General features: G+C 44.4%; 2 protein-coding genes across 2 annotated transcripts in view; both read right to left on the bottom strand.

Moving 5' to 3' along the window:
- Window positions 1-12878, bottom strand: part of Radil (Rap associating with DIL domain) — a 61065-nt gene that overhangs the window by 40266 nt on the left and 7921 nt on the right. The window lies entirely within an intron of this gene.
- Papolb (poly(A) polymerase beta) lies at window positions 3503-7656 on the bottom strand. Its single transcript, XM_032886860.1, is given in 2 exon segments — window positions 3503-5721; window positions 5723-7656. Coding segments are annotated over 2 exon segments (1920 nt in total). The 5' UTR covers window positions 7595-7656; the 3' UTR covers window positions 3503-5673.

Raw genomic sequence — 12878 nt, 5'->3', positions numbered from 1 at the left:
CCACTGTATCCGTCCTTTTCCACTACCTCTGGTGGGTGGTGGGCTAGAAGAGAGGTCAAAGCATTTAAGAACCATCATTAAAAGTAGGCTTTGGGGCCGGAGAGATGGCTCAGTGGTTAAGGGCACTGACTACTCTTCCAGAGGTCCTGAGTTCAATTCCCAGCAACCACATGGTGGCTCACAACCATCTGTAATGAGATCCGATGCCCTCTTCAGGCAGGTGGATGCATATGCAGCAGAGCAACTTGTACATTAAATAAATTTTAAAAAATTAAAAAAGAATAAGAAAAAACTTTAAAAAATGTTTTAAAAAAAAGTTGGCTTTGAAAAAAATTAAAGTTACAGACACTAGAGTGTAGACAGTGGTGGTTGAGATTCATTGCCAACTGGATTTGGAGTCACCTGGGAGATACACCTCTGAATCTGTGAGAGAGATTCCGGGAGATTTAACTAAGGACCTAAGGACTTAGTGACAACATTGTTCTAGGGCTGGCAAAAAACAAAATCAAAAACAAAAACAGGAGAAAGCATTCATGTCTCTCTGCCACAGTTAGGTCTTCTCTCACTGTCACACTTTCCCTCCCATGATGCACCATCCCTTTAACTTGTGAGCTCAAATAAACTTTTCCTTAAGTTGTGTGGCTGCTGGTAACCAACTTGACACGATCCAGAATCCCCTCTGATCATATCTGTGGTCGTAGTAGGGGCTGGTTCTTGGTTACCTTAGCTGAGGTGGGAAGACCTGTCCACAATGGGTGCCACTTTTCCCTACTTGGAGGATTCTGGACCCTACAAGTGGATAAAGTAGGCCAACGAGATGGCTCAGTGGGTAATGACACTTGCCACACAAACTGTGAGCCACCAGTCAGTACCAGCCATGACAGATTGTGCCCCCGGAACCCTAAGCAAGAGGAAGTCCTCCCTCAAGTTACTTGTCTGCAAAAATTATTTAAAAGATTTTATGTTGTTATTTATGTATGTTTATCTATGAACACCTGTGTTAGTACCTCAGAAGAGGGCATTAGATCTTCTGGATCTGGTTATGAATCCGCTGATGTATGTGCTGGGAATAGAACTCAGGTCCTGTGAAAGAGCAGGAAGCATTCTTAACCCATGAGCCATCTCTCTAGCCCCTTAGGTTATTTCTTGCTATCTGGTCACATCACTATGAAAGTTACTACACAAAAATGTTTTGACCTTTCCCCCCAAATGATCCTGCCCTCAACAACCCTGAAGAGGAAAGGCATGAAGCAGTGCAGTGGGGCTGTAGGTGGAAACAGGCCAGGGCTCCGGAGAGCAGGGGAAACTACCCTACCCATCCTGATGTAGCACCCAGTATATGGAAAGAAACAGACCTATCTCAACTCCAGTGGTGCCCTGGCCAACTGCAACTCCTAGCTGAGCTCCAAAGATCTATAAATTATCACATTTAGTATTGCATTTCTAATTATAAACCTTTCTGTGTACAAGGTAGTGTTCCTAACTTCTAGAGATTAAGAAAGAACACTGTTGCACCTTCTACCAACCCAAAAATATGACCACTGGAATCTGCTGCTCTCCCACCTCTTGCCACAAAAGGCAAACAGCTAGTTCTTACTGCCATGTAACTAAACCCTTTGATGGTCACTGTTGTCAACTAGAATCCAGAATCACTTGGGCAATGGGCCTCTCAGCATGATGGGGGATGATCTTATCTTAACTGAGGTGGGAAGTCCTGCCCACCGTGGGCAGCACCATTCCCTGGCTGAAATCTTGAACTCTACACAGTTTGCATTTGTACTTCCCTGCTTCCTGCCAATGAAGTGTGTTGGCCTGCCTCCTGCTCCTGCCTCCATGCCTCCATGGCTTCCTTTTGCACTGGAAGCCAGAATAAACACTGTCTCCCTTGGATTGTTTTTGTAAACTATTTTATCACAGCAAATAAACAAAAACAAAAACAAATGAAGACAATGCCATTTGATCTTTGGTCTGTTTTGAGACAGGGTCTTGCTAAGGAGTCCAAGCTAGCTTTGAGCCTAGGATGTCCTGCCTCAGTCTCCAGAGTGCCGAGATTCCAGGCAACCACTAAAGCACCAGTCCTGCTACACAGTTAGAACTCTGAGTTATACCCCTCTATTTTGTATGTAAACCGTATATAAATTACATCCCACTTTATTTTGGATTTGCTCTCTTCCTCAGCATGACCAGCCACATCTTCATGGGTGCACGAAGCCATGGCTTGTTTGATATCATAGATTTAGGATTCTTACTGCGAGATGGTGGCACTCCCTAGTACCCGGACTGATGGTCAGGTTTCTGTGTGTGCTGTTTGTAACTTTGGGCTATCACCTCTCAGCAGTGCACTTGACTCTCGGTCACCATCAGACAAGAGGCTCTTGGGCTTTTGTGCCACCAAAGATTGACCCTTATTTTCTGACTGCTACGCATGCCCAGTAGTTCCCTGAGAACGGGATGCACCCACCAGTTGTTGAGTAGAGGGATCTATGATAATGTTCATGGGATTATTGTGGCCAATGCTGGGGGTGGGGATAGTGACAAATCCAGCCTGAGCCATCTGCTGCTGTATTATCTCTCTTCCCTCTACAGGACAGAGTTAAGTAGTTATGACAGAGACCATACGGCTTCCTAAAGCTGAAACTCTTCACTAGCCAGCCGTTCTGAGGAAAAGTTCAGTAACCATTACACAGGCTCAAGGTTAAAGAACTGCTTTTTACTATCGTGTGATAATGGCATACTCTGAAGTCTGTTAAATTTTTGCTTTACTGTTTTTTGTTGTAGCTAAGTGATCTGGGGCAAGCATGTCATAAAGCACCCCCCTTCCCTAGCAAGGTCTCTCCCATCATTAATGTTGGAATCTCCTGTCCATTCCCATGTAAATTGTTCTCACCTGCACCCCATGTTCCTCCAATCTCAGCAGCAGCTCCCCAGCCCCACACTGACAAGCTCCACCTCACTGCAGCTCCTCCCTCCCTGTCTCCCCGCTCAATACTCTCAGTATGCTCAACAGGGATGGGTTCCACTTCCCCGGCTCGGCCTCTTCCTAGACCCTTCTCTCCTCCACACTGACCATCTCCACTTATGCAGTACACCTCTACCCCACAGTCCCTCAGGATAGCCCTGCAGGTCCCTCTAAACAGTCTGGTCACCAACTCCCACACTCAAAGTCATCCTCCACCTCAGCTTCCCAAGGGCTGTGCTTACAACCCTGGCACCCATCATGCTGACCCCTTCCTGTCTTCCTTTAAAGTCTTTCCTTTTGACATCTGAACCCTTGGTGTGTCCTCCACGGGCACTACACTGTGCTTTCCACGTCATAAAGTTGGAAAAGTCACCAGCCCTGCCACCTCCTTCAGAACAGTGAAGACATTATGGGACCGGATATGCAACTCTATGGTAGAGTGCTAGCCTTGTTGCATACAAGGTGTTGGGTTCCATCCCAAGAACCCTGAAAAAATAAAAAGACATCTGAATTCTTACATCAGACTTAAACATCTGGCCAGTGTTTTAGTTCCAGGTTGTTTGGCATTTATTTTTATTGTGTTTGTAATGGAGAAATACATTATCTGCTTTCAAAATAGTGCTTGAAAATACAAGGAGTACAGATACCATGTAACAGCAAACTCCAGTCAGGAGACACTACGCACATCACAAGAAAAAATAGTCTGGTATTCACGTAATAAAAACTAGGCTTCAAAAGTCCCAAGTTTCCAGCTTGGTTAAAAAAAAAAACAGGCACAGTTACACAAAACATTTAATGAACATTTTTCCAATGTGTAAACAAAATTAGGAGACTAAATTGTGCCTGGCCGTCCCCAGCAGACACCGTAGCTATTTGAAATGCAAAAGCCATGCTCTCTCTTATGCTGATGGAGGGCAAGGTGAACTTGCACAGAGCAAAGGTGTGACAGACAGAGGGCCGGCAGTCTAGGTATCAGAGTCTCAACTACTGCATAGTTTAAAAGGAAAGACTATAGTCCAACGCTGAAAATTAATCTAGGAGGACAAGAAGGGTTAAACAATTTTGACTTGACATGGGAGAAAATGGGACAAACAGAAAGGAAGAGTTTTAGAGGGAAAGGGAGAGACAGACCTGGCTGCTCCGAAGAGCTGTTTGCTGTATCTGGACTAAGGAAGACTAAAGCTATCATTCAGTGACATCCATTTGCCCTCATGGTTCCTACATGTGGGGATTCTGCTACTTCATTGAGAAGCAGCTCTGATTCAAAGTACCCCTAAGATTTGGTAAAAGAGTAGAAAGCTGACTAGATGTCAAGTGCTTTGTGGAAATTTTTTTGTATGACCGTACACATATAATCTGATAAATTCTGGTACCGCATTAAAATAAAACATGGCTTAAAGTTCTTAAGAGTAAAAATGCCTTTTTGCCTACATATTTACAATTGGTAACTAGTTTTCTTCCAAAGCAGATACTCTGTGATCTAGAAAATCCCACCTCTGTGGAGATAAAGAACATCGACAACGTTTTCACAGACAGAACACTGGCCCAAGTTTTCCTGAGATATTAACCATGGAGTCAGAGTCTGGTGTTTTGTGCCATGTGGTCAGAGAACTTTTGGATTCACATCATGGTTTGGATATTAATATTCTGGACTTTTAAGAAGCAACATGCATGCATGCATGCATGTTTAATGCAAAGAGAATGAAGGCAAAGGTTTTTTGTTTGAGGACAAATGATTAAGGACAAAAGAATGTGGAACTCCAAGAAAATACCTAGTTGCTGATTATACATTCTCCCAAACAATTCTACAGATAAAACCCATATACCATTTCTTGATCTTGTCCCACAGAAACCAAATACTTAGTAATTATGGTTTTGATGTCAAATCAATGTCCTCGGAGTCTACATTCCGTTTTAAAGGGTGTAGCCACCTCCTGGGAACTGAGATACATAGAATTTTGTGCTTTCTCAAGTATATTACTACAAAAATAGCCTGCAACTTTAAGATTAGTAAAGAAACCTTTTCAGGGAGAAAAAAAAGTGAAAATTCACCAAAGTAGAAAGTCAAAAATTAGTTCTAGTTCCTAATGGAAAAATTAAATTTAAAAATCCCATAAAGTGCTAAAATAAGGGGTTCTGATAGCTTGTATTGCAAATTTCCCAACAGTGGATCAAACATAAATTTAATTCTATTGTCAGTCATGGATAGAAATGAATACAGGTGGAGGGGTTTTTTCTCTTTCTAATCAAAGTTCTCTGAAAGAATGTAACTGCTATCAACATGCTAATGATCTGAGTCGTGATAGTGATAGTAGTACTTCTGGTTTTGAATGCTAATCTGGACTTCGGTTCAAGATTAGGCCAGCAAAAACAGTTACCAATCGAGTATGAATCTATTTTGAGTCATATCTAGTCTGGTTCCCTCATTTTCCTTTAACATCCGAAAGCGACAAGTTCAATTTGCAAGAATTTGTTTAAGGGCCTTTGAGGTGGTTTCTATCCATTCAATCTGTTTTATTGAACTCTCAATTAAAGGAATAGGATCTCTAGGAAAAACAGGGCTACCGGGCTTATCTGTTCCCAGGTGTTTCCTGAGAGGCCAACAGAGAAGCTGCTGTCTGAGTAGTGTCTGAGCTGGACTCGTCTATCTGGTTCCTTCCCTTCTGTTGGGTTTCTTGTTCCTTTCTTATCAGGTGAGAATGTCTTCTAGACTCCTAGTATAGGATTGGGTATGTTTGTTGCTGTATTTCCTGAAGGTCTAGATGGATGGTTTACCAGATGTGTCGAAGAAACAACTCTGGTCATTGTAGGTTTAGGTGGTGGTGAGATGGTAGGTTGTGAGGGAATCTGAGCAATGCTTTCACTCAGTGCAATCCCTGAACTTTCTATGGGATTCACGTGCTGCAAGGAAACGTCAGGAAACTGTATGTTGGTCACAGATGCTGCCATAACAGCCAGAGCAGGACTGTTTCTGCCCTGAGGGTTTCCAGTCAGTGGGCCTGTCTTTATAGTGCCAGTAGGTGAAGGTGCAGTCATGCTGTTTTCACTGTCTATAGACAAGAGAAGGCTGCTATCATTCACAGCTGTCAATCTTACACCTTCTGTTAAATGTGTTTCCTTTTTCTGAAGAACATGATTTGGAAGTAGCTGATGAAGTTCCTTTCTTCTTAGATGCATTGCAGCAATCTTCATATCCATCTCAAACATCTTACTATTTATTGCTTGTCTGTACACTGTATCTGTGAAAGACTGAATATCATAAGTGAGATCAATACTGAGAATTTCAGAATTTTCTGGCTTTTTCAACACTAACCCAATCACCCACATAGTACGAAATTCTTCTTTGTCAACATTTTCTTTAGGTGCTGGAAATGACTGGGGATTCACATGTGCCAGAGTAATGAATTCATTCTTTTCCAGGCTCCCAACCAGGATTCGGATCTTTGATTCCACCAAGCCCACCCACTCTAAATGTTGTTTCTCTGTTGGTGCACTTGCCAGTAGTACAATATAATGCTTGTATTTCTGAAAAAAGCTTGGAGCTTCAAAAAGTTTGGACCATTCTGCCTTATTCAGCAGAATTTCATGTGTGATAGCAAGCCCTTGCTTAAACTCCTCAATCATGACCATCCTGGTTGACACAGACACATTGTATGTGGAGTTCTGCTGTGGGTATGCTGGTGTAATTATAGGCATAAGATGGTACCTGTCACTAGGATTCACTCTTGGGTCCCATACAGGCAAGTTAAGATTTCGTTCTTCTGGTTCTTTTAACAAGACTGGATTTGGCCATTCCCACTCAGAAAATACCAAGAAAAATTTTCGTACAAGAGTGGATGCTATTGCATTTGGATAAAGCTGGCAAGTTCTTGCTACTAGCATAGCCCAGGAAACACCTCCAAGGAAACCCAATATATTGGAATAGATGTTGTGGCATTTGGCCCATAATTTGATGGCTCTCAGTGTTAACCTGAAGCTGTCAATGTTTGGTACTAGGTGTAAAATTTCATCAGTTACCCGGCAACCATTAAGGCTTCTTATGCACCTAATATCTAAATTTTTAAGCAGACTATCATCTCGTAGGTCCAAATCTTCCGGAATAGTCTGCAGTGCTAATCTTGCAAACAAAATATCAATCTCTATTCCATCAAAACACAGTTTGATAACCGGCACAAAGGCCTCCTCAACCGCTCTTAAATCTTTTACTTCCTCCTGTAGTTTCAATTTGTCATAGAAGGAGGTGAAAAAGTCATTTCGATCCACGTGTCTTGGTGCAACGCACAACGCATCGATATCTGCACCTTTCGTGTGTACTCCTAGTCGGTAAGAGCCGAACGTAAAAATTTTCCCCCCAACATTCTCAATTACAGCTTGTGGAAGATTCCTGCTTTCACTGATTTCTCGGATCCATTCCTTCACCAGATTATTTAATTTCTGCAAAATTAAAATCCTGCGCTGCAGTTCCTCTTCCTCTTCAAACACCCCGAAGGGCTGGAGGGTCTCGATCAGCTTCTGGGTGAGTTCGCGGTCTGTGTCCTTGGGGGCGGCCAGGCTGATGGGGGACGATATGCCGTACTGCTTCGGGGCGGGAGCCGGTTGTTGTGCTCCTTGGGTGGTCACCGCAAATGGCATCATCTCTAGCTCCCGCGCCGCCAGGGCACCTGCCCCGCCACCGCTACCTCGGTGGCCTCTGCTCGGCTCATGATCCGAAGGCGCGAGGGGCGGGCTCCTGCCGGCCGGCCCTGTCGGCCCCCGCTCCGCTCCGAGCCCGCCGCCTCAAGCGCTTCCCCTGGTACCCCTCCGGGCCAACATGGCGCCGGGCTCCTCAGCGGTCGCGTTCCAGAACCGACAGCGCACGCACGCGCCTGCGCACCGGACGATGCCGCTGCTGCTCTCACGAGATTGGAGGAAATTCTCGCGCTACAGGGCTTCCGGAAGAGCGCCATCCCGGCCTGTCCTGCCCGAGTCTGAGAAGTCTCTCTTGAGGGCAATGCACGGTCCTCTATCCCCAAGCAGGTTCCAGGGGATGCGCCTGTTAGGCCCAGAGTGACAGTGGCGCTCTCATCAGGCCCTGGTGTCACTTTTCGCGGTGGCTTATACTTCCCCTGGCTCCTGCTGAGAAGTTACCATCAAGCCAAACTATGGCCCTTTCATCGTCTTCTGCCAGCCCATACTCGAATCTCTGTCCTCAGTGTCCCACAGTTCCACTGCTGTGTGTGTGCAAGGTAAATATACTCAATTTACAAGGGCGCGCTGGGATTCCTGCATCAGAGCAAAGAGTCCTTTTCATTTCGTGGCTTCTAGAAGATTCCCACGCCTATGTTTGGAATATGCTCTTCCCGACATTCTCTTGGTTCTCTTCATTTCGATACATGATAAACCTTTCCATTCTTTCCATGCTCCGGGTCTGTGATTGTTCGTGGGTGACGCCAGATCTCCCTCTTCTCCATTCTCACTTCAGTTATATATAGTGTTCAGTTGAGGCACCACTGAAGTGCACTATTTATTTGCTTTTGCGCACTCTACCACTATGCGCGACTATGCGAGAGCACTAGCTGAAGTATACATACCTTTTTGTTACTAGAAGCATAATTGTTCCAGTTTCACTCCTGTTGCTGACAAACAACAACTTAGGGGTACAATTCCATGTTACCATCAGTTACAGGGAAGGTGAGAAGAACTTAAGACATCTAGCCACATCAGTCAGTCAAGAGCAGTGAGAACAAATGCACCCATACTTGCTGACTGTCATCCATCCATCTTTCTCCTGTTTATACAGTTTAGGACCCCTTGCCTAGGATGATAATGCCCACAATGGGCTGGATCTTCCTATATCAATGTACACTCAAGGCGTCCCCTACAGACACACCCACCCACAAGCTATCAGAGCTAGGTAATTCCTCATTAAGAATCTTCCCAGGGCTGGAGAGATGGCTCAGAAGAATGGGAGGAGGAGAAGGCACCACTGTTGCTTTTCCAGGACAGGAGATTGGTTCCCTATGATCTACCTCTGGCCTCTGTGGGCACATGCTTACACAGGATTAAAACTTGGAAAACTACATTAAAAAAAAAAAGACTTTCTAGTTGATTTTAGGTTATGACAAGTTCAGTTAAAGCTAACCAGCAAAATTCTGTTCTTTTAAACCTCTCTCTATTTTTGAGGTGATATACTGTTTTCATCCTACTGTCTCTTCAAATATGGTGGGCATGCATTAATAGTAGCCAATAATGCTCCTGAGAATCTAATTCTGTAGTGTGCTGTCTTTCGTGGATTGCTGTGTGCTTCCCCTTTTGTGTCCTCTTATTTTGCTATGAGCTCATTTTGTGGAGAGGACTGGGATGTCCACAGAGTGGATATGTTCTTCCAAGTAGGATTTGCTTTGGTTTTGCCAGATGCTCTTGTACCTACTAAGTTGTGTATAATGTGATTTCTTTTCTTTCTTTCCTTTTCTTTTTCTTTTTTCTTCTTTAAGACAAGGTCTCTATGTAGTTCTGGCTGTCCTGGAGCACAATATGTAGACCAGGCTGGCCTCAAATTCACAGAGATCTTCCTGCCTCTATCTCCTGAGTCCTGGGATTAAAGGTGAGCTACACCTGGTATGACTTTTAAATTTTTTTATCCACTATAATCCAGACCCAAGTACACATGGGACAATATGTGTTTTTTAATTTGCTAGAAAGTTTTTAAAGTTCTCACCATCCAAAACCCAGGTCAAGAAAGATAACTTTCCTTGTCATCTGTGTGCCAGGTAGGTACCCAACAAACTACCCTTTGGAGAGTCCAACTTCCTCAGAAAGGAGGGCAGGTCTCAGTGCTAACTGCCCACCTTTCTAAGGTCTCAAAGGGCTCTGTCTCTCTTGTCCCCTGTCAAGCTCGAGGTGCTTTCTAATGATTTTATTTTTATTTGCATGTGTCTGTGTATTCGTGGTGAGTATCCATACATCCTGTTGTTATGGCAGGGATGCTGGACTCGAACTCTGATCCTTTGGAAGATTGCCATGTGCTTTTAACCACTGAGCCATTGCTCCAGCTCCAAGGCGAAGCTTCTTAGTTGTCCAAACTGACAAATGTCTCCCAGGAAATACTGTCTCACAACCAGTTGAGATCCTGTGCTTCATCTGGAGAAAGAGGTCAGCCAGTGAAGTGTTGCCACATAGGCATCTCCATGACGGTACATGAGCTCAGTCCCTGGAACCCATATAAACAGTGGGCACAGTGGGGCACACTTGCAGTGTTAGAGAAGGGGATGCAGACAGATTGCTGACTGGAAGCTAGAGTGCCTGCTTGATGGGATGTTGACCAACCAGGTAGACAGCCCCTGAGGAATTACACCTGTGGTCATGCCCTAGCTTCCACACTCACACTCATGTCCACATGTATATGTTCACAAACACACATAGATGCACATTCAAAAGATCCCATGGTTGACCTTTTTTCTTAAACCCACAGAAATGTCCTTTATTTGGACACTAACCTATACATTTAAAAGATAATGTATAGTGTTTATTGTTTCTATCTTCTTTATGTGTTTTCCAGAATTAATTTTTGGTTACTTCTATGCTGCCAATTCAATGAACCCAATAATTGTCATTGTTTCTGACCCACAGAAACTTCATGTTTGGCCAACAAGGCCAAAGGGAAAAAAAACTCACTATACTTTGTTCCTATTACCTGTATATCTCTGGACATGTTCTACCTTTCTCAGTTTGCCTTTCTGGCTTCTCCTCCATTTCTTAGCCTCGGGATGTTGGATCCTCCAGTACCTGCATAAGCCCTCCTCACTATATGCATGCTCTGTCAACTTCCACAGTTTTAATGTGACCAACCAGTCTTAGTGGCTTATGCAGGTAACTCAGCATTAGAGAGGCTGGGACAGGAGAATCATGGGATTGAAACCAGCCTAGACTACATAGTGAGTTCCAGGCCAGCCTGGGCTATGAGACCCTATCTATAAACAAATATCACCCACTTACAGATTAACTTTTTATAATCAGACACTCTCTCCTAAGCAGTGGGTCCATCCCATACAACTCAACATTGTCACCTTGGATGTCTCAAACTCTGCCATTTAAAGAGAACACTTGGGTCAGCAAAATGGCTCAAGGGTTTGTAAAAGCACTTGCTGCATAAGCCTCAGGACATAAAGTGAGATCTCCAAACCCAGGGGATTGAAAACTGAATCCTCAAAGTTGTCCTCTGACCTCCAAATATGTGCCATGGCATGCACATCATCTGGACATGATGAGTGAGTGACTGAGTGAGTGAGTGAATGAATGAATAAACAAATAAAAAAGGAAGGAAGGAAGGAAGGAAGGAAGAAAGAAAGAAAGAAAGAAAGAAAGAAAGAAAGAAAGAAAGAAAGGTAGGTTCCTCCCACTCTCCCATAAACTGTTTCTCTTTGTAGTCTCCATTTAGAAAATCGAAGCTCCATGGATCCTGAATCCTGGGCTTCATTCTTGGTGCCTCATCCTTTCTCATCTTCAACATCCAGTTACTTAGCCAACACTGTTGGTTCTACTCCATCCACTTCTCTCCACCTTTACCTGGAGTCTAAGCCACGTGGCACTGCTCTGGTGAAACTTCTCCTGTCAACTCATTACTGACCTTCTCAAAGTATTCTGGCTTCAGGATCCAAAATGGGCTTGTAGGTGCTTTAATGGCCTCCTGTACTTTGTCTAAGTCCAAAGTAACTCCCTAGCACTGCCGCCTCCAAACACTGACTGCCCGGCCTTGCTGCTTGCTTATTCTTATCCCTAGACTTTGAATGATATTGTTCTTTTGTCCAGAACATTCCTCCTGCTCCACCAACTGCCTGGTATATATATGCTGTCATCTTTCACAAAGGCAAGCTTAAAGTTCATCTCCTCAGATGAACTTCTGAAACCCATAACAAAACCATTTTTCATAGTGCTTTGTAAGGGTTTTTGTTTGGGGGGGGTGGTTGTTGTTTGGTAAAGGGGATTGAGCCTGGGTCCATTCTAGGCAAATGTGTTATCACTGATCTGCACCCCTAGCCCCCAAAATGTTTATAGTTGTTTCCCAGTAGATTTTTTTTCGTGGGGGGGGCGGGGCTCATGCATGTGTGCGTGTGCACCATGTGCATATACATGTGTGCATGTGTGGTGGGAGCACTAGTGTTACATGAGTGGTGTGTCTGTGTAGGAATGGAGGCACTCTGCCTCATTCTTTTGAGTCATAATCTCCCTCCGAACCCGAAACTCACAATTTTCAGCTAGGCTACAGCACTGGGGTTACAGGCGTATGCACAAGACCATGCCTGGCTTGTTATTTGAGTTCTGAGATCCAAACTTGGATCCTCGTGACTGTGTAGCAAGCTTTCTTAACCCTTGAGTCATCTTTCCAGCTCCCTGAGAGATTGGGGTGGGGACAAGGTTCAAGAAAGGGTTCTCTCTGTGTAGCCCTGGCTGTCCTAGAACTCCCTCGGGTAGACCAGGCTGGCCTCAAACTCAAGAGATCTCCCTGCCTCTGCCTCCCGAGTGCTTGGATTAAAGGCGTGTGCCCCCCTGCCTGGCACCTTGAGAGCTTTTGTCTTCATTATTATTGCCGATAGATTCCCAGCTACCTAAGAACGAAATCTGTTGGCTTGTGAACTGCCCTGTATGCAGCACCACATTCAGTACCTGACACGCAGGAGAGATGTGGCCTGATCTCACTGCCTTAGGACAATGAATGGTTCCTTTTTACAGTATGTATTTGTGGCAGGCTGTGAATTGCATATTCCCAACCTCACAACTCCTTTGTGTTCTACTACAGAGGCTGGGAACCCAAAGTATTTGATGGTCCCATTTCTTCCGCAGTTAGAGGGACAACTAGCTGTTACCACAACATGCATGCCTGATAGCATTAGAGTCCATCACGGAAAGAGAAATCTCTGAACCAGTAGTACCCTGGGAACTA

The sequence above is a fragment of the Rattus rattus genome, chromosome 16 (assembly GCF_011064425.1).
Source record: "Rattus rattus isolate New Zealand chromosome 16, Rrattus_CSIRO_v1, whole genome shotgun sequence".
NCBI classification, from domain to species: Eukaryota; Metazoa; Chordata; class Mammalia; order Rodentia; family Muridae; genus Rattus; species Rattus rattus.
The sequence above is the reverse complement of the archived record's forward strand: the minus strand, read 5'-3'. Positions and strand labels throughout refer to the sequence as shown.